General features: G+C 37.8%; 1 protein-coding gene across 3 annotated transcripts in view; it reads right to left on the bottom strand.

Moving 5' to 3' along the window:
• Positions 1-6,452: 6,452 nt before the first annotated feature.
• Positions 6,453-22,899, bottom strand: part of LOC121386551 (E3 ubiquitin-protein ligase CBL-like) — a 66,402-nt gene continuing 49,955 nt past the window's right edge. Inside the window, exons 9-12 of one of the 3 annotated variants that reach the window (XM_041517490.1) lie at positions 21,102-21,217; positions 17,005-17,163; positions 12,670-12,787; positions 6,453-9,377 (exon numbers count right to left, since the gene is read on the bottom strand). In XM_041517490.1, the coding sequence (XP_041373424.1) occupies positions 9,146-9,377; positions 12,670-12,787; positions 17,005-17,163; positions 21,102-21,217 (625 nt within the window). In that variant the 3' untranslated portion in view covers positions 6,453-9,145. The remainder of the gene's footprint in view (positions 9,378-12,669; positions 12,788-17,004; positions 17,164-21,101; positions 21,218-22,899) is intronic. The other 2 variants (XM_041517491.1, XM_041517492.1) reach the window with 2 other exon arrangements.

The raw sequence follows: 22,899 nt of genomic DNA, 5'->3' as shown, positions 1-22,899 counted from the left end.
AAATAGACTTAACTGCAGCATTTGACAAGAAAAGATTTACTAGCCATCGGGCATGGCAATAGTAGTTATTTACTAGCCCAGCACTGAAATTCACTAGCCAAGGGCTACCATAATCTAGAACCCCAGCATGTGTTTGTGATTGTTTTAACGTCTACAGTAGCTGAAACTTCATGTTCATTTCCAAATAATGTTTTTTGGGGGCCATTCCACTATTATGTAATGCTCGAGGGGGTGGGTGGGTTTGTAGGTCCAAATGCTACATGCTATGTAGTGTTACAGGGGGCGGGCGGTTATGTAACACACTTTTAAAACATTTTATTACTATAATCATGTTCTGTGTTTTTCGTAAACCCTCTGTCACGGCAACAATGTTTAACGCATGTAGTTATAGCTAGGCATATACATACAATATATAAGGATTATAAATCTAGTTGAAATGGGTATAGATCTGCGCTTTCCCAAATGACAAAAGAGTACGTTAAAATTATATTGAACACACTGCATGACTTGTTTGTGAATGGGAGAGGGTGGGGGGCGTTCTCCAAGCTTTACCTAATAAATATTTCTGGGTGTGTGTATGGTCTAGCGTTATCGGGAGGGGGGGCGGGGGGGAAGAGGGTGTCTAATTTTGACAAAATTAGATTTACATATTTGAATGGCCCCTTAATATACATACAAAATTATTGGGAGATAAAAGGCTACAATGGCAGGAAACTCGGGGTAGTCTCTTTAATAAGGAATAGGTGATGTTTTAAGACTAAAGATCTTGATTTACAACGGGAGTCTTAGAGAGCAAATATGAAGAAATTTCTGATTACACTGGTCTGGGAAGCCAATGAGAAGAGACTTCTTATTACACGGTCTTGGAGTCCCAATGAAAATCGAGGTCTTGTCACTTTGTCTGAGGAACCAATGGAAACAGATTTCTAATCACACTTTGTTTGGTGAACCAATGGAAACAGATTTCTAATCACACTTTGTCTGAGGAACATGATTAACACTGGAAAACATCTCGTCTTTGCTTGCATATGCAGTTTTTCTGCATGTATACATGTAGCAAAATGGATAACACTTATTTATAGCACAAACAATTCAGTATTTATAGCACAAGGAATTTTTTTTTTTATGTATAGCACAGTGAATAAAATCTATAATATATAACACAAATAATACAAGTTCTTATAATACACGAATATTAACATTACAGTCTCAACTATGTCTAACATTGGCCATGAACAGGTGATACCAAATTCTTCTCATTTACAAAACAGTAATACAGTAATATCTGTCTTAAGCATTAACATAAGACAATATACCATGAAGTGGTTTCTTAAACTCTCTCTTTCATGTTTGCTGACATTGTAATGTTTCGGATTACCAGAGTCATTTCAATGACTAAAATGACATATACATTTTTAGTTTAGAATATCAGTGTCTGTATATTCAAATTGTGTTTCTAGTTATCCTTCTGTCCCGGATCAGACCACTGGCTATATCCAGAGGCCGGGCCCGGGATGGACATGCCCGAAACCTTAGTGGTATATGGGCATGTTAAAAAAGTACTCTCTCTGTCTCTGTCTCTCTCTCTCTCAGTCTCTCTCTCTCTCTCTCTCTGTGTCTCTCTCTCTCTCAGTCTCTGTCTCTCTCTCAGTCTCTCTCTCTGTGAGTGTGTGTGTGTCTCTCTCTCTCTCTCAGTCTCTGTTTCTCTCTCAGTCTCTCTCTCTCTCTGTGTGTGTGTGTCTCTATGTCTCTTTCTGTGTGTGTGTGTGTCTCTCTCTGTGAGTGTGTGTGTGTATGTCTCTCTCTCTCTCTGTCTCTGTTTCTCTCTCAGTCTCTCTGTATGTGTGTGTGAGTGTCTCTGTCTCTTTCTGTGTGTGTGTGTGTGTGTGTCTCTCTCTCTGTCTGTTTCTCTCTCAGTCTCTCTCTCTGAGTGTGTGTGTCTCTCTCTCTCTGTGTGAGTGCGAGTGTCTCTATGTCTCTTTCTGTGTGTGTGTGTGTCACTCTCTCTGTGAGTGTCTCTCTCTCTCTCTCTCTCTCTCTCTCTCTCTCTCTCTCTCTCTCTCTCTCTCTCTCTCTCTCTCTATCTATCTATCTTATCCCAATGTTTGTAGTAACTAGTAACCTAGATTTTTCTTCTCAATAATTTATGTACAAAAAATATATATATGTTGAAAAATAAAAAAATGAAGATTTAGCTACTACAAACATTAGCATGATCATAAATACATTGAACATATAGACACTGATCCCTAAACAGGGACATATAGACACTGATCCCTAAACAGGGACATATATTCAATATGTAGTTGCTAACCAAGGAAGGAAATGTTTTATTTAACGATGCACTTAACATATTTTATTTACGGTTATATGGCGTCAGACATATGGATATGGCTCAGTGGGCTATTTCTCGCTCCAGCCAGTGCACCACGCATGGTATACCAAAGACTGGTATGTGTTATCCTGTCTGTGGGATGGTGCATATAAAATATCCCTTGCTGTTAATCGAAAAGAGTAGCCCATGAAGTGGCAACAGCGGGTTTCCGCTCTCAATATCTGTGTGGTCCTTAACCATACATGTATGTCCAACGCCATATAACCGTACATAAAATGTGTTGATTGCGTCGTTAAATAAAACACTTCTTTCCTTCTTTAATGAATATTATGTACATGGCACCCTTCACACATTTGGCTACAAATACAGATTTTGAGTTTTTTAAAAAACAGGTTGACTTCATAAAAAGATGAATCATCATTAATCATTAATGGACATTGCACGTATGTACAGGACATCATGATGTATCATGTTGAAATGAAAGTAGTGCTTGTAATATTATAAACACTTCATTTAAGAGTAGGTCGACTTCGTTGTGGTTAATGCTTAAGAAACACAGTCACCTAAAATACACAGGCAATAATCAGTTTTCATGAAATTCGGCAAATCTAGAGCATAATGTTTCATATTATGTATAGTCCATAATGTATATACATATACACACACACACACACACACATACATACATGTACACACACACACCCACACACACACACACCGACACAGACACACACATATATATAAATACATATACATATACCTGTATTCTTGATTTTTTTTTTACAGAAAAGGTCGACTTTAGTGTTATAAAATATAAAGTATCCATTACATAAATTAAGCTGTTTGAGTTCATTAATGATCTTCCTTGTTATATGTTTTATTTCTTTTTTAATTGCTATTTTCTTTCTTTTCCCATTGCAGTTTTGTTAAGCAGCCATTTGTTGTGTTGGGGATTTTTTTTTTTTGAGATTTGGTATAAAAACTATAACAACAAGCACTAGCTGAGATGAACATATATAGGTACGACTATAAAGCAAGTTTCATTGGTCTACAACTTATACATAGATACCATTTATCTTACATCGAGAGTTGTTTTAAAATGTATCTAACGATCGAAAGCGAGTACAATGTAGTACTCTATTTTTTACATATCCTCAAAAAACAGTGTAATCGATTCTGATCGTGCTGTTTTTTCATTGGATGTATTGGCATTGGTGACCAGGCCTGGTGATTATAAAACTTAAAGAGTCTATAGACTCCAGACTCTAACAGAGTCCGAGACACTAGCGTCATGACAACGCCATACAAATTGTAAGCGTGTGACGTCATTACAGATCGAGTCTAGACTCGAAAGTTTTATAAGAACGGGACCTGGTCATCACCCAGGAGCAGCCAGTCATATGTCTTGAAATTGTTAACACACGTACATGTGTTAACAAGTATGTGTTATAAAAAAATAATGAATGATGTTCTCATCAAGGGGTGTGTAAGAAATGTGGTTTACAAGTGTGAAATGGGGCTATATACATATACATGGAAATTTAATGTTGAAAAATAAACACAAAAGTTAAAAGTGCGTTCACCTGTATCTCATCTTTTGTCTTCAGTCAAATCAGGGGGTGAGACGTAGACCAGTAGTAAAGCACTCGCTTGATGCGCGGTCAGTCTGGGATCGATCCCCGTCAGTGGGCCCATTGGGCTATTTCCCACTCCAGCCAGTACACCACGACTGGTATATCAAAGACCATGGCATGTGCTATCCTGTCTATGGGATGGTGCATATAAAAGATCCCTTGCTGCTAATCGAAAAAATTAGCCTATGAAGTGGCGACAGTGGGTTTCCTCTTTCAATATCTGTGTGGTCCTTAACCATATGTCTGATGCCAGATAACCATAAATAAAATGTGTTGAGTGTGTCATTAAATAAAACATTTCTTTCATTAAAATCCAACAAAAGTGTTTGTTTCATCCCAGACTGACTGCGCATCAGACAAAACGCTTTACCACTAGATTACGCGAATATATTATATTCTGATATCATTTTTACAACAACAAATCTGACTGGTGAATTTCAAAACAGAGTTCAGAATAGTTAATGTGATCAAAGTCTGGAGTTCTTGTAACTGAAGACGTTTATGTCATGAACACTTTCAAAAAGAGACAGGCTGCGTCCCCACCCCACCCCACCCACCCCCACCCCAAAAGGTACTGAAATACATTCTAAAAAGTGCCATCTAAACGGGAGAAAGCCAAAAGTAAGGATTTTTCAAGCAAATTTTAACCATGCTTGCAATGTAAATTGGCTAAATGACGTAGCCTCACAGGAGCTTCAACAGTGCAGAGGTGCTTGATGTTGGTCAGTTATATATTACTAATAAAATATACATCTATAATACACATGTATACATGTATGTACCGCTCTTTACAAAAATATCAAAGCGTCCTTAAATAAAACAATTCTTCTTTTCCTTCTTTACAAAAATATTACAAGATACCACACTAATATTTTCCATGTTGTTGCCACCTGAAGTAACTTAATATACTGTAAATCATAAAATGCAGGCCTGTAGCCAATGGGGGCACCAAACCACCCCCCCCCCCCCCCCCCCCCCCCCCACCCCACCCTCACCATGTGTCTTTTTTTTCAATATTCATCAAGGCTTCATGCTCTCGTGTGAGGTACTTTGTGCCTCACCATATGCCTAAGCAACACCTCGCCCCTCTCAAAATCCTGGCTACAGGCTTGAAATGTTAGCGAACATAAAACTTTAATGAATAACATGAGGCTAATATTTCATAATGCTAAATTCAATGAGACGTATAACAGACAGTTTATAAAAAAACTTTAAAAAACTTTGGTGCGATTGTTTTTTCCCCATGATTAATTGAACACACGACAATGGAGACTGATTAAACCATCAGGATATCAAACAACAATAGTAGTGTTTTCCCTAGCTTGTTTTAGCATGGTGCGGCACCATGCCTCAATAGTCTAGAGCCATCTTGCCTTAATCAGCATCATGCTGCCCTAGAGTTTAACAACCCTTTATCAGTAATTAATTCTATAATAATTAATAAAGTATGCCTTTTATATATTTTGCCATTCATTTATTAACGCAAGCATATAAATTACATTAATGTTTATTTTAATTAATTTTTGTGTATTTTTAATGAAAAACAAGTGCCCCGAAAATGGCGAAAATGCCCCAAAAGTGTTTGGTCTACCATGCCTTGTCTAATTTCTAAGGAAATCACTAAATAGATAGCATGCACATTACTGCCACATTACTGCCATTTTCTGCTAACTGTAAGTTGTCTGTAAGCTGCATAACCTTAACATTTATCAGAAATATTATTTAACTTGTAGCTGATCTTACTACAAGATTAATTGTTTAAGTCTTTGATATGAACAACCTCGTTAAAGTTTTATGTCTTTAATATGTCACTTATTTGGATTTCGCTAAATTTTAAGATTGCTAATACAGTGAAACCCCTCTAGACCAGACACCCTCAGAAACCAAGCAAAATGTCCAGTTACAACAGGTGTCCGATTTAGAGAGGTTAAGTTCTGTACCGATTTAAAAAAAAAAGGATAATAAAAAATGTCCGGTTTGGGGGGAAATTACAGTTTACAGAGGGTCCGGTTTTGAGAGGTTACACTGTATTTGATTAACGGTGGTTCGGTTTTAGGAATACATGTAGGTTTGGGCTTAACTAGATGTAGTTGAAGAGCCCGTTCCATAAAGCGATCTAACCACCAAGTAAGATCACATTAAAGTGACAGACCATAGTTTTTAAATACTAAGGCTTATTTTTCAGTATTAGAGCCTCTTTTTTTTTAGCTAACTGAAATAATACTTTAAACAGACTTAATTGTTTAGCTTATCAATTTCCATACATCCAAAGTGTTTCCTGTCATGCTGGTGTTTTTAAAGGGACATAGCCTAGTTTTTAAACACTAAGGCATATTTTTTACCATTAAAGCCGTTTTTGATAACAGAAATCATACTTTACTTAGATTTTATTGTTTACATTATCCATTTCCGAACATTTGAAGTGTTTTTGGTCATCCTGGTGTTTTTAATATCACAAAATGCATTTCTCATATTTTTAAAAACACACGTGCGTCTAATTAAGAAGTAACAGTTATGGAGTCGAGTTTTAGTCTATTTTTACAGGGTATTTGACCATTTCAAAGTCAAGAGACTCATGTTTTACTCCATTGTAACGTTATCCAAATGTCTAAACTTAGTGTGTGCATTTTCCTGGGCGGAAACTAGGGTCTGTCCCTTTAAAAAAAAAGAAAAAAAAAGAAAAGAAAAAGAAAAGCTGAATCAATTTTGGAACTTTGGTCCGACCAGACACAGACTCTCCCCCCCCCCCCCAACCTACATATATTTTTTTTTTTTTGTGAAACCCATTTCTGACCGTGTAAATATTGGGCTGATTTAATGTGTGAATGAAAAATCACAAGATTTGTTTGAAATATGAAACTAAATTCACCTGATCTTTGACAAACAAAACTTAAAGGAAATAAATGATTATTAAAAGACACCTATTTTTAGAATCATTATTTTTGGCAAATTTATGATAAATTAAAATATATTTAAGTAAAATTCAAATAACCTGAATATTGGCTCACAAACATACATTACCTCCCTTTGCTGCTGACATGCATTTCAAAGTCAATATTAAATCTCATGGAAACTGGGTTTTTTAATACTGTATTAGTCTTCTATATGATATTATATCTATATATATATATATATATATATATATATATATATATATATGTACACTATTACCATAATATTAATTTACAATTTCCATCAAAATTATCAACATGTAAAAAATAAAATGGATTTATGGCAAAAGAATTCAACATGCGAGTGACAAATTCAGCCAACAGTATAATGGCATGTTACATTCTTTTCTACATGTATGTTAAGTAATTCTGTTCATTTAAGTTAATTCTATTTATAGAAAATACATATGATAAAAAAATATTTAAAGTGGTACGATACCGTATAGTCAAACCGGTGTTAACATGGCCAACAAGAGCGTTAAATAAAACATTTCCTGTGGTATCCATTGCCATCGATCAGGGGCTTCATTAACAGCTGTGTTGTGCTGCTGAATACAAATCAATGGCATTGTTTTGAGGGATAACTTTTGTTTTTTAATTTTATGTTGTAAATGTTACTGGTTTAAAATTGCAATAGGAAGGCTCAAAATTTGTACATGTCTACAATGTAGATCGAGCATTTTGGCTTTGTAAAAAAAACTTTATGTTCGAGACGGGTAGTCGTTTAAAAGATTGTGTTCATTAATAGAGATTTGACTGTAAAATAAAAATGTCTTTTATACAGAAATAGCAGAGTCATAAATATCTCACTGATAACTACATGTATGGTAATTAAATTTTCCATACATGTGTAAAGTAACACATGCTTTGTCATGTGTAAAAAAACTAAATTCTGATTGTTCTCAAATAGTGTTTTCTATCAGACATATTCCCCCCAACCCCCTTTTTTGGGTAAACTATAAAAAAAATAAACATAAAAAGTCCTTCAAAATATTATGTCATCTCCTGTCCTGGACGGAGGAGCCAGTCGAGGTCGGCACTTGTGCCCAGGACAGGCATGCACTACCACAGCTTGCTCTGAATGTGCATGTTAAAAAATTTGGTCTTGGTCTGATGTCATCAACTGCAACCGACATCCAACACTGTCGCAGTTGGAAAGACAAGGACTGGGATGTGGAGGTGGACAGAGAAAGAAGTTGAAAGATAGGAGTTGCCAGATCGCAAAGAAATGAGATGGAATTCAAAGGAGAGAAATGAAAGGGGGCAGTAAACTCATACAGGTATCTCCTCACACATTACCCCATCTATTTGACACAAGGTGTGGATGTTGGTAAGTTTTAGCATGTTTTCATCACAGAACTGTTTAATTGCGCCTGTTTGCAGACACAAACCAAGACTTCACCAGCAATTTTTATCTAAGACATAAAATGAAGGACTTGAATTAATATTTACCCAACCTTGAAAAACAATTGCTGCAAAAAACTTGTAAAGACCATCTGGCTTTTTTGTCAGCTAGAATGTCATTATTATATTGTCTTGCTGTTTTTAATATGAAATATATGATTTTTTAAAATAAAAAAATAAAAAAGTTGAAAAAAAAATAAGGTCACAGCAAAGGTTTTCCTTTTTAAAGATGGCACACATGGATTTATCCAGGCATTCTGTGGGTCCGAGCAGTCCTTCCCAAAAGAAAATGGCACTGAAAATTCCAAATTTCTTTACTAAAAATTCCCAGTATGTATATTTACTGTTACTGTTACTGTATTAACGTGTCTATATCCAAAAGAGGTTCAGGCACGTTATGTATATTTCATTATGTCTGTTCTAATAAATTAATTTAACAGTTACCAGTGTACGGCATTATTCAGTGAACTGAAAACATATCTATAGTATGATTTACTGGCGCTAATTTTCACAATCCCATCAGTCATCGGACCCTGGCGGAATATCCTGGATAAAATCCCTGGCAGCCCAATACCAAAAAAAATGTCTGACAAAAAATACTACTGTTTCGATCCCTGATTGAAAACTCATAATCTTAGCTGAACATGTCGGGAGGAAACATTTGTGGAAAGACACCGGATTAAGAACAGATACCGGACAAATGCCGGATAGATTGCTGACAACACATCCCGCCGGTACAAGCCAACACAGTGGATAAACACCACCTGAGCTAAAACAGAATTCAAGCGTTAATCATAAGCACACGTATCACGAAAAATGTCTCATCGACTCGTTTTCACAAATGTTTCCAAAATGTCTTCTGCCATTTTTAAGTTATTTTTAGCAACACGTAAAGCGTCCACGACCTTGAGGCGGTCGTATCCACGCATGATAAGTTCTTCTACGTATTCCTCATTTAGACTGTTCCGTTTTTTGTTATTCTCTTTATTCATGTCTTGGTTCTCGCGCAGTCCCTCGCGACGTGCAGGTGTTGGCTGGTCACCTTTGTCTAATCTGAAAAACACAGGCAATCATTTAAACTATGGCTACTGGGTGTCTAACAAAATGGGGGAGGGGGAGGGGGAGAGAGAGAGAGAGAGAGAGAGAGAGAGAGAGAGAGAGAGAGAGAGAGAGAGAGAGAGACAGACAGAGACAGAGAGAGAGAGACAGAGAGAGAGAGACAGAGACAGAGACAGAGAGAGACAGACAGACACAGAGAGAGAGAGGGAGAGACCAACACTGTCAGAGACGTGAGAGAGAGAGAGAGAGAGAGAGAGAGAGAGAGAGAGAGAGAGAGAGAGAGAGAGAGAGAGAGAGAGAGAGAGAGAGAGAGAGAGAGAGACAGAGACAGAGAGAGACAGACAGACACAGAGAGAGAGAGGGAGAGACCAACACTGTCAGAGACGCGAGGGGAGGGAACACCACCTGTCCCTACCATACAGATTAGTCCTGATAAAACAATTAGCTAAGCTCATGGACATGTCATCTGGCAAATAAACCGGAATAAACAAAACTACTAGATAACGTTTTAGAATTCTGTAGCAATCCCTGAAATATTGAACAAAAGTTCCCTGCTGTACATGTATGGATGATTAAATGGGCCACATAGAGTACTGAAAACATCTTGTATGATTTATATGCAAGCAACACAGAGAAAGCTGTTAGACCAAAACCAGAAGGATACAGAGATGTGATATTGCAGCAGCAAGTAAACTTTTTAACAATGTATACCCATGGGTTAGTGTATGTATACCTGTATGTTGAGTCTGCTTACATGTGAAGCAATCTTTGGTAATGGTATTAATATTATAAATTATGTTAAAGGGACATTCCTGAGTTTGCTGCAATTTTAAGATGTTATCGACTAACAGAGACTTTTTAACGATTGTAATTACATGTACATATCAAATAAATTTTTCTGCATAAAATATTACCGGCTGTATATTAAACATGTTTCTGATCATTCTAATATTTGTATAAGGTTAAATTTCATTTTATTTCCTAAAAAGACAAAATCCAGTTTGGGCTTCTTACAAATATTAAGATGACCAGAAACACATTGAATGTACAGACACTGATATTCTAAACAAAAAAATATATTTAATAGGTAAGTTTAATCGTAGAAATATTTTATTAGTCGGAAACATCTTACAATGCAGCAAACTCAGGAATGTCCCGATAATTAAGTTATGGATATATACTGTAGTAGTAAAGTTCTAATCAAAATTATCCACACCAAGTTTTGTTTATTATTAAAGATTGAACAGTTGAAAAGTGTGCAATAAATATATATAACCGCACACTATAAGACCCCCCCACCTCCCATACACCCCTCTCACTGATTCAAAACGTCCTTATAGCATCATGCATAAGGAACATGGTACAAGTCAGTTACCACATAAACTTTCTTTTAGTATGCTGTCAGTCAGAACATTGAAAGCCTCGGTAGTGTCGTGATTAAGCCATCGGACATAAGGCTGGTCGGTACAGGGTTCGCAGCCTGGTACCCGATCCCACACTGAGCGAGTTTTAAACGACTCAATAGGTAGGTGTAAGGCTACTACACCCTCTTCTCTCTCACTAACCACTACCCATCTAACAAGTAACCCACAGCCCAGATAGCTGCGGTGTGTGTGCCCAGGACAGCATGCTTGAACATTAACTGGATATAAGCAAGAAAATAAGTTGAAATGAAATGAAATAGGGGCTAGCAGTCAGACCAATTAGTGTGAAACTAAATCACAGCAATCAAGGACATAATGAAATGAAGGAGTGAAATAACCATTCATACATGTACCACTTGTAAATTTATGCCGTAACTTATTAAAAGTCTGAGGAATGAAAACCTGTAATCTACAAGTAGCAGACGTATGAAATGTTAAACTGTTCCCTTTTATAAATGGAAATGTTTTGTTTTCTCAATAAAGAAAGAAAGAAAGAAATGTTTTATTTAACGACGCACCCAACACATTTTATTTGCGGTTATATGGCGTCAGACATATGGGTAAGGACCACACAGATTTTGAGAGGAAACCTGCTGTCGCCACTACATGAGCTACTCTTTCCAATTAGCAGCAAGGGATCTTTTATTTGCACTTCCCACAGGCAGGATAGCACAAACCATGGCCTTTGTTGAACCAGTTATGGATCACTGGTCGGTGCAAGTGGTTAACACCTACCCAGTGAGCCTTGCGGAGCACTCACTCAGGGTGTGGAGTCGGTATCTGGATTAAAAATCCCATGCCTCATCTGGGATCCGAACCCAGTATCTACCAGCCTGTAGACCGATGGCCTAACCACATTTTGTGTAATCAATAAAAACTAACGTCTAAACAATTAAATAGACTCTTTGTTGTAGATTGCAAATGACAAAGTTCAACTGTATTATAACATCAGATGTATGTGTATTTCTGCAACTGAATGATCATAAATATCTATATGACATGATTCGATGTGAAATACTTACTGGAGTGTGTGTAGGTGTGTGTGTGTGTGTGTGTGTGTGTGTGTGTGTGTGTGTGTGTGTGTGTGTGTGTGTTTGTGTGTATGTGTGTGTTTGTATAGTGTTCCTGTGTGTGTGTGTGTATCTGTGTGTTTGTATAGTGTGCGTGTGTGTATATCTGTGTGTGTGTCTGTCTGTGTGTGTGTCTGTGTGTGTGTGTGTGTGTGCGTGTCTGTGTGTGTGTTGTGTGTGTGTGTGTGTGTATGTGTGTGTATTTCTGCAACTGCATGATTATAAATGTCTATATGACATGATTCAATGTGAAATACTTACTGGAGAGTGTGTAGGTGTGTGTGTGTGTGTGTGTGTGTGTGTGTGTGTGTGTGTGTGTGTCTGTGTATATGTGTGTGTGTGTGTGTGTGTCTGTGTGTGTGTGTGTGCGTGTGTGTGTGTGTGTGTGTCTGTGTGTGTGTGTGTGTGTGTGTGTGTGTGTGTGTCTGTGTGTGTCTGTGTGTTTGTGTGAGAGTGTGTGTATGTGTGGCTGTGTATGGCTGTGTGTGTGTGTGTGTGTCTGTGTGTGTATGTGTGTGTGTCTGTGTGTGTGTGTGTATGGCTGTGTGTGTGTGTGTGTGTGTCTCTGTGTGTGTGTGTGTGTATGGCTGTGTGTGTGTGTATGGCTATGTGTGTGTGGCTGTGTGTGTCTGTGTGTGTGTCTGTGTGTGTCTGTGCGTGTGTATGTGGGTGTGTGTCTGCGTGTGTATGTGGGTATGTGTCTGTGTGTGTGTGTGTGTGTGTGTCTGTGTGTGTATATTTATGCAAATGACTTATAATAAATGTTTTTATGACATGATGTTGAATACTCACAGGGGTGTGTGTATTTCTGCAATTGAAGGTGTTGGTTTGCACACGGTCGTTGAGCCGTAGTCGCTGGGTATACGGTGTAGCGAGGGTTTTGCATTTCCTGTCACGGAGAAAAGAGTCCCTGTAAACACCGGATTAAGTATAAGCAAAGCAGTGAAGCACAAGCTAAATACACAATTAAATAAATGCTATAAGATACTGGTAGTAATAAAAGCAATTATTCAGATATGCAGGGATTGAAATTAGCAAGTGCAGCTGGCCCACGACTTGTGACATATAATTAAAAATTAAATAAAAGTTATTAGGCACTGTAAAATTGGTTTGTCCAACATGGCAAAGTTATACTAATAGCAGGGATCACCCTGTCCACTGCCAAATGTAGTGGGTTTCCTCTCTAAGACTATATGTCAAAATCACAAAATGTTTGACATCCAATGGCCACTGATTTATAAATCAATGTTCTCTAGTGGTGTTGTTAAACAAATCAAAACTTTTAATTTTTTAAGCAAACTTTTAAAAACACAGGCCCTGGGCTGGTAAACTTGCACTAGTTACATGTACCAACATGTACAACCTTTTGTATAAATTATCAACTTTTGCAATCCATGTTTGTGTTCTTAGTGTTTGTACTATACAGTTAGCTCAAAATTAATTTTCATTGAAACAAATATGTACCCTCATATTATTTTCTGGCAAAAAGCCTGGCAAAGAAATTATTTTATTTTATCTTACTAAACTATTCTTTTGTTAAAGGCATATTGTCACAGACCACTGACCTATATAATGGTCTAACAAAGTATTACCAACAAAAATAATTTGATTTGTCCATAAATGTACTTTATTCAACAATCTTCATTAGCACCATACTCCATTTATTTTGTAAAAATAATTGAATTATGGCAATGGTTCATAATTCAAAAACTAAAATTGCCGAGAGCCATGACATGGATTTCACTCCATCATGGTTCAATTAAGGTGATGCGATAGCTAGATTTGGTTTCCAACAATTAATGTAATTTTTATTTATTATCCATTTTTAGAGAAATAAGGTCCTTAAATCCATGACAGTATGCCTTTAAATGTGTCTCTACACCAATACTACACCGGCATTGGTGATGTCATGGTTAAGCTATCAGACATCAGGCTGGTAGGTACAGGGTTCGCATCCCCGTACCGGCTCCCACCTAGAGAAAGTTATAACGACTCAATGGGTAGGTGTAAGACCATTATAACCCTCTTGTCTCTCACTATCCACTAACTTAGACAGACAGCCCAGATAGCTGAGGTGTGTGTGTCCAGGACAGCGTGCTTGAACCTTAATTGGATATAAGCGCCAAAATAAGTTGAAATGAAAATGAATGTTTAAACGATTTTATAAGATGGTGAGTAGTTAAGACAGCTTTAAAGAGCTGTCATTTTGTTACTGAACCTTGATATATTCAGCTATTCTCACAAAATCCATCATATTGACGTTTTTCTTGGCTTTTAAACGACTCAATGAGTAGGTCCCCTCTTGTCTCTCATTAACCACTAACTTAGACAGACAGCCCAGATAGCTGAGGTGTGTGTGTCCAGGACAGCGTGCTTGAACTTTAATTGGATATAAGCATGAAAGTAAGTTGAAATAAAATGAAAATGTTCATTCAATATGGGCGAATGTTGTGCTGAATACAAATCTATTAAAGCAACTCTGTAAATTACTCATCTATAGAGGGTTTGAAATAAGGAAATACCATGGGTCCAAGTCTTAAAATGCACAAATCAGATCTTTTAATAATTAAAATATTGGTCTCCGAAGCTGTTATATACTAGAGGATTAATCTATGTAGAAATTGCAATTAGGAAATCGTGGGATACAGAAATAATATATTGTCATGGAAAATGATTAACTAGCAGTTTAAGCCAAGCAGAAAACAAATATTAATGTACAGTAAAAGCAACTGCATATAATATTAAGCCATACAAGAAGTTAAGAGAGCAAAAACACACATCCACTAATGGCACACATCCACACACACACATAGACATGCACACACACACACACACACACACACACACAAACACACAATAACTCACTCACACACACACACACAAAATCGTCGAATATTTTGTTTTTATTTTTGTTTTGTAGATCCCCGTTTACAGCTATATCTCAATAAACTCACTGGAAAGAGTAGAAGAAATTATAGATATTAAATAAAAAATCAAGCCAAAAACAATTTACAAAGCTATCACATTACGTTGCAGAAAGATGTAGACAAATAACAATTTACAAAGCTATCACATTACGTTGCAGAAAGATGTAGACAAATAACAATTTACAAAGCTATCACATTACGTTGCAGAAAGATGTAGACAAATAACAATTTACAAAGCTATCACATTACGTTGCAGAAAGATGTAGACAAATAACAATTTACAAAGCTATCACATTACGTTGCAGAAAGATGTAGACAAATAACAATTTACAAAGCTATCACATTACGTTGCAGAAAGATGTAGACAAAAAAGTAAAGTAAAGTTTGTTTTATTTAACTAGCTAGAGCACATTGATTTTTAATCTTATCATCGGCTATTGGACGTCAAACATATGGTCATTCTGACACTGTTTTTAGAGGAAACCCGCTGTCGCCACATAGGCTACTCTTTTTTACGACAGGCAGCAAGGGATCTTTTATTTGCGCTTCCCACAGGCAGGATAGCACAAACCATGGCCTTTGTTGAACCAGTTATGGATCACTGGTCGGTGCAAGTGGTTTACACCTACCCATTGAGCCTTGCGGAGCACTCACTCAGGGTTTGGAGTCGGTATCTGGATTAAAAATCCCATGCCTCGACTGGGATCCGAACCCAGTACCTACCAGCCTGTAGACCGATGGCCTGCCACGACGCCACCGAGGCCGGTAGATGTAGACAAATAAGAACATGTAATCAAATCAAATCAAATTTGTTTATGAAATTATAAACAAACAGGTAATATATTATATATAGTGACTGAACAATTACGCAAAGAGTAAGGAATGAAATGTTTTATTTAACGACGCACTCAACACATTTTATTTACAGTTTAGTGGCGTCGGACACATGGTTAAAGACCATATACATGTAGATATTGAGAGAGGAAACCTGCTGTTGCCACTTCATGGACTACTCTTTTCGATTAGCAGCATGGGATCTTTTATATGCACCATCCCACAGACTGGGTAGTACATACCATGGCCTTTGTTACACCAGTTGTGGAGCACTGGCTGGAACGAGAAATAGCCCAATGGGCCCACCGACAGGGATCGATCCCAGACCAACCACGCATCACAAAGGGGGAAAGATAAAAGGTAATAGGATAACTTTCCTGCTACTAAATAGTTATACATGTTATTTTTGGATGTCCAATAGCCGATGATAAGATAGATAAAAAATCACTGTGCTCTAGTCGCGTCGTTAAATAAAACAAAAATATTATTTTGGTGATTTAAAACTAGTAAGTTTAAGAACAACCAAAAATCTACACTCATCTAATACAAATTTCTGGAAAAGTCATTGAGAAAGATACAACAAATTTTTTTAAAACACAGCAAAGAATAAACAAGCAACAGAAAAACAATGAGACTAATAAATAAAGGCTCAGAATATCTTATTTATTAGAGGTACAGAAGAGAGAGACATACAGACAGACTGAGAGACAGATAAAAAGAAAGAAAAACAGACAGAGGGAGAGTGGGGAAAAGGTTAAAAAAAAACAAGGATAAATAGACAAATGGAGAAAGAGACAGTCAGAGACAGATATGCAGATGAAAACAGAGATGAACAGACAAACAAATAAAGACAGAAAGATAAAGACACACACACAAACATACAGAGAGACAGACACAATGAGACAGTGGTTACAATGGGATCACTCACTCCCTTCAACGTGACAAACATACAGACAGACAGACACAATGAGACAGTGGTTACAATGGGATCACTCACCCGTTTCAACGTGACAAACATACAGAGAGACAGACACAATGAGATAGTGGTTACAATGGGATCATTCACCCCCTTCAACGTGACAATCATACAGAGGTTTTTTGTTTTTTTAATGACACCATTTATTAATCATCGGCTATTGGATGTCAAACATATGGTCATTATGACACTGTCATAGAGAGGAACCCCGCTACAATATTTCCATTAGTAGCAAGGGATCTTTTATATGCACCATCCCACAGACAGGATAGCACATACCACAGCCTTTGATATACCAGTCGTGGTGCACTGGTTGGAACGAGAAATAGCCCAATAACATAGAGAGAGAGACAGACATAATGAGACAGTGGTTACAATGGGATCACTCACCCCCTTCAACTTGTACATTGTGTTTGTCTGTGACGGATGTGTTGATCACGGGGTGAATTCCGGGTAACGGTTTGTCGTAATGGGAGTCTGGTTCTGTGTCGAACACAGGCGACTTACTGTGGTTTGGTACATCGTACCTTAGTTCAGCATACGAGACACCTGCAAGGAAACATGACGTTTTTAAAGTCAGTGGTAAAGTAAAGTAAAGTTAAAGTCAGTGGTAAGTCATACATGTACATGTACCTTAGTTCACATATGAGACACCTGTAAGGAAACATGATGTTTTTAAAGTCAGTGGTTAAGTCGTACCTGAGATCACATATGAGACACCTGTAAGGAAACATGACGTTTTTAAAGTCAGTGGTTAAGTCATACCTCAGTTCACATATGAGACACCTGTAAGGAAACATGACGTTTTTAAAGTCAGTGGTTAAGTCATACCTCAGTTCACATATGAGACACCTGTAAGGAAACATGACGTTTTTAAAGTCAGTGGTTAAGTCATACCTCAGTTCACATATGAGACACCTGTAAGGAAACATGACGTTTTTAAAGTCAGTGGTAAGCATACCTCAGTTCACATATGAGACACCCTGTAAGGAAACATGACGTTTTTAAAGTCAGTGGTAAGCATACCTCAGTTCACATATGAGACACCCTGTAAGGAAACATGACGTTTTTAAAGTCAGTGGTTAAGTCATACCTCAGTTCACATATGAGACACCTGTAAGGAAACATGACGTTTTTAAAGTCAGTGGTTAAGTCATACCTCAGTTCACATATGAGACACCTGTAAGGAAACATGACGTTTTTAAAGTCAGTGGTAAGTCATACCTCAGTTCACATATGAGACACCTGTAAGGAAACATGACGTTTTTAAAGTCAGTGGTTAAGTCATACCTCAGTTCACATATGAGACACCCTGTAAGGAAACATGACGTTTTTAAAGTCAGTGTAAGTCATACCTCAGTTCACATATGAGACACCTGTAAGGAAACATGACGTTTTTAAAGTCAGTGGTTAAGTCATACCTCAGTTCACATATGAGACACCTGTAAGGAAACATGACGTTTTTAAAGTCAGTGGTTAAGTCATACCTCAGTTCACATATGAGACACCCTGTAAGGAAACATGACGTTTTTAAAGTCAGTGGTTAAGTCATACCTCAGTTCACATATGAGACACCCTGTAAGGAAACATGACGTTTTTAAAGTCAGTGGTTAAGTCGTACCTCACTTCACATATGAGACACCTGTAAGGAAACATGACGTTTTTAAAGTCAGTGGTTAAGTCGTACCTTAGCTCACATATGAGACACCTGTAAGGAAACATGACGTTTTTAAAGTCAGTGGTTAAGTCGTACCTTAGTTCACATATGAGACACCTGTAAGGAAACATGACGTTTTTAAAGTCACTTTTAGAAAATGTACTTTGCTCTCAAAAGGAAGCCTATGGGGCTTTTTTCCTCAAGAAAACAAATGGTAATATGCCAGAGCTTTAGATTTCACTAATTTTGGCACAAAGGGGACTTTCGCTTTTTCTGAGTGCAGGAAGGTGATTTTAGTTCAGTACTGTCATTAAGAGCTGCTGTAGCAGGGATAGATCTGGCACTCTCCACATTCGTCATTTACGAATTTTGAAAGTAGTTGGTGAATTTTATTTTAATTTGGCAAAATAATTTCATGTAAAAATTTATATTTTTTTAGAAAGTAACTGACGATTTCTGCAATTTAATAGACAATTTGGCAAAACATTTTGCTCACCTAGAGCTCGCCCTCTGTAGAGTCGTGCATATTCAGAAATGTGTTTCAAGATATTTTAATCTAATTAAACGTAATATTTCAGTGGTTTTGAGGTCAGCATGTTAGTACTCGATTTGGGCACGAGTATTACCTCGACTTTGTTGCTATCTGAAGCCCTGTATGGATTAATCTACTCATTAATAATAAACCAATTTAAAAACAACATCAACATTTTGAAGGAAGGAAGGAAATGGTTTATTTAACAATGCACTCAACACATTTTATTTACGGTTATATGGCATTTTGAAGGAAGGAAATGTTTTATTTAATGACACACTCAACACATTTTATTTAGTTATATGGCATCAGACAATTGGTTAAGGACCACACAGATATTGAGAGAGGAAACCCGCTGTCACCACTTCATCGGCTACTCTTTTCGATTAGTAGCAAGGAATCTTTTATATGCACCATCCCACAGACAGGATAGTACATACCACAGCCTTTGTTACACCAGCTGGAAGGAGAAATAGCCCAATGGGTCCACCGACGGGGATCGATCCCAAACTGACTGCGCATCGAGCGGGAGTTTTACCACTGGGCTAGTGCGCTAAGTCCCGCCCTTTAACCATGGGCGTACGGGATCCTATTTTTTTTTCTTTATTTTTGCATTTACCATAGTTTAACGCCCAATAGCCGGTGTATTTTTCATACTGGGGTATTGATAACCATTAACCACAGACATACCACAGCCTTTGTAACACCAGTTACCGGCCTCGGTGGCGTCGTGGCAGGCCATCGGTCTACAGGCTGGTAGGTACTGGGTTCGGATCCCAGTCGAGGCATGGGATTTTTAATCCAGATACCAACTCCAAACCCTGAGTGAGTGCTCCGCAAGGCTCAGTGGGTAGGTGTAAACCACTTGCACCGACCAGTGATCCATAACTGGTTCAACAAAGGCCATGGTTTGTGCTATCCTGCCTGTGAGAAGCGCAAATAAAAGATCCCTTGCTGCTAATCGGAAAGAGTAGCCCATGTAGTGGCGACAGCGGGTTTCCTCTCAAAATCTGTGTGGTCCGTAACCATATGTCTGACGACATATAACTGTAAATAAAATGTGTTGAGTGCGTCGTTAAATAAAACACTTCTTTTTGTAACACCAGTTGTGCAGCACTGGCTGGAACGAGAAATAGCCCAATGGGTCCACCGACGGGGATCGATCCCAGACCGACCGGTTTACCACTGGGTTACATACCGCACATAAAAAATTTAACAGAAGCTGTAACAAATATGACTAGTAGTCGAAATACTGTCATCCCAACTAGTTTTTTTATCGGCATGAATTTCAGCCAATTTCCACCCCTGATGACGATTATGAATTTGCCAATAGCATGTTCAACACCATACATGTATCTCTGCCACTGATATATACATGTAGGTTATATAAAACAGGACTTGACCTTAGCGGTAGCTGGGGGTGTTTTAGCTACCAATTTCTCACTCGGGCTACCAGATATCTAAAACTGGTAGTCCGCCCGGCTGCAATCAAAAAAACGCTTAAACACCTAAAAAAAAAACCCACCTAAAACAACAGGGCTAAATAAAAATAAATGATTTTGCTTTTTGCCATCTTTTTTTTCCCATTTATTAAAATTATGGGGCTATCAATTTTTACTGAGGGCTACCAGATCTCATAACCTGGTAGTCCAGTCAGTGTTTGTGCCAGAAAGAAATTTTGGGGTATGGCATTATGCAACTGTATGCAACCGCAGTCAACAGGAGGTATCGGGGGGCCATCCCCAGAAAGAAAATGTATTAAGTTTAGGGTTATTGTTAAGAAAATGATAAGAGTAATTAATTTTGTCAAAAGCTTAACTTAAAAACAAATAAATCTGCAAATATTTTGGGTATGGCGCCATACCCATTTTACCCTCTGGCAGAAACCCTGCCAGTGGGCTGCCACTGAAAAACGTTAAGGTCAAGGCCTGTAAAACTCGTCTAACTTTGTCCATCTTTATCAGCAGGTTATATCAGGGATGTGAGAGTGGCTAAAACAAAACAGCTTACTGCAGCCGGGATCCAGGGACCGCTCAAGAGCTCCCGAAGGAAAATTGTTCTTTGCAACCCCTGAATCTGCCAAACATTGCACTCAATGCTAACAAATCTAAACTGGTTATAACTTATAATACAAGACACACATCATAAACTTGAAACCGTGAAAACATGCAAATGAACCTTGTGTGGTCAACATGTGTGGTCAACATCATGTTTTTTTTTTTTTTAGACGAAATAGAAAAGTGCATTTATGCGTTTCTGCATAGCTCTCACATCCCTTATATATAAAAATTGACTAACTTTGTCCATCTTTATCAGGAGGAGTGGCAGTAACAGCGTTGCGTTGTGGTAACATTGGTTTTTGAAGATGTCCGTCATCATCTTCCAGTGGTGGCGTTGGCGGCAGTTGACGTCTGCTACAAAACAAATGAAACATGTCACTGATCACATGGTCATTTCACATCTTTTCATTGGTCGGCGAATAACTATACAGAACATAGCAGAATCCATATGGATACACAGACATGTACTGTAGGGAAGATTTGTAGACAAAACTATAAAATGATCAAGTTTTCATATATCTAAGACTTAGTGTTTTCTCTAGAAATCTGGCAAGGCATGATAGACAAAACACTTTGGGGGCAATTTTGACCATTTTCAGGGCACTTTTTTGCATTAAAGACAAAAATTGTTTTGAAATAAACAAATGTAATTAATGTTCTTGCTTTAATAAATGAATGGCAAAATATATAACAGAGACATTTTTATTAATTAAAAAAATAAATTTTTTGAGTGTTCAATCAAGGCAATTTTAGAATTAATTATTGAAAAAAGGCTTTTTTAATCTCAGGGCAGCATGGTGCTGATGATTACGGCAAGATGGTGCTAGACTATTGAGGCATGGTGCTGCGCCATGCTAAAACAAGCTAAGGAAAACACTATACACATACGTGCATTGTGGGGAAGATTCGTAGACAAAACTATAAAGTTATCAAGTTTTTATATATCTAAATAAACAGTATTAGTTTGTGATTGAGCTTAACACAAATGTTGGTACCATCGCTGTAGGAAAGCAATTAGACCTGAATATCTCATCTTCTGATATGAAGTTTGTTTTGTTTAACCACACCACTAGAGAACACGGATTAATTAATCATCAGCTATTGGATGTCAGAAAAAGAAAGAAAGAAATGTTTTATTTAACGACGCACTCAACACATTTTATTTCCGGTTATATGGCGTCAATTTTTCAATAGTGCCTTTTCATAATGTTATGGTGCCCATTTTTGTCTTGGACCCACACACCCCCCCCCCCCCTCCCCCTCATCAGAAAAGCTGGATCCGCCCCAGGACACATGGTTAAGAACCACACAGATTTTTGAGAGGAAACCCGATATCTCCACTACTTGGGCTACTCTTTCCGATTAACAGCAAGGGATCTTTTATTTGCACTTCAGGGTTTGGAGTCGGTATCTGGATTAAAAATCCCATGCCTCGACTTGGATCCGAACCCAGTACCTACCAGCCTGTAGACCGATGGCCTAACCACGATGCCACCGAGGCTGGTCTATTGGACGTCAAATACATGTACAGTGAAACCTCTCAAAACAGGACCCTCTGTAAACCGGAATTCCCTCAAAACTGGACATTTTTCACGGTCCTTTTTTAAAAATCAGTACAAAACTTAACCTTTCTAAACCGGATACCTCTTAACACCAGACATTTTACTTGGTCCCGAGGGTGTCTGGTTTAGAAGGGGTTTCACTGTATTTGGTTATTCTGACATGTAGTCATCAGATGAAACCAGCTAAATTTTCCGTATATAGCAAGAGATCTTTTGTATGCACTTTCCCACAGACAGAACAGCACATACCACAACCTTTGACCAGTTGTGTTATACTGGCACCTTCTGATATAGCCATGGCAGGACAATAAAAGGATAGTGATACTTTATTATCAGTGTCTCTACACAGTTCGAAATAGTGTCCATCAAAAAGCAGTCCAGTGTCTCTACACAGTTCGAAATAGTGTCCATCGAAAAGCAGTCCAGTGTCTCTACACAGTTCGAAATAGTGTCCATCGAAAAGCAGTCCAGTGT

The sequence above is a fragment of the Gigantopelta aegis genome, chromosome 12, assembly GCF_016097555.1.
Source record: "Gigantopelta aegis isolate Gae_Host chromosome 12, Gae_host_genome, whole genome shotgun sequence".
Lineage (NCBI taxonomy): Eukaryota > Metazoa > Mollusca > Gastropoda > Neomphalida > Peltospiridae > Gigantopelta > Gigantopelta aegis.
The sequence above is the reverse complement of the archived record's forward strand: the minus strand, read 5'-3'. Positions and strand labels throughout refer to the sequence as shown.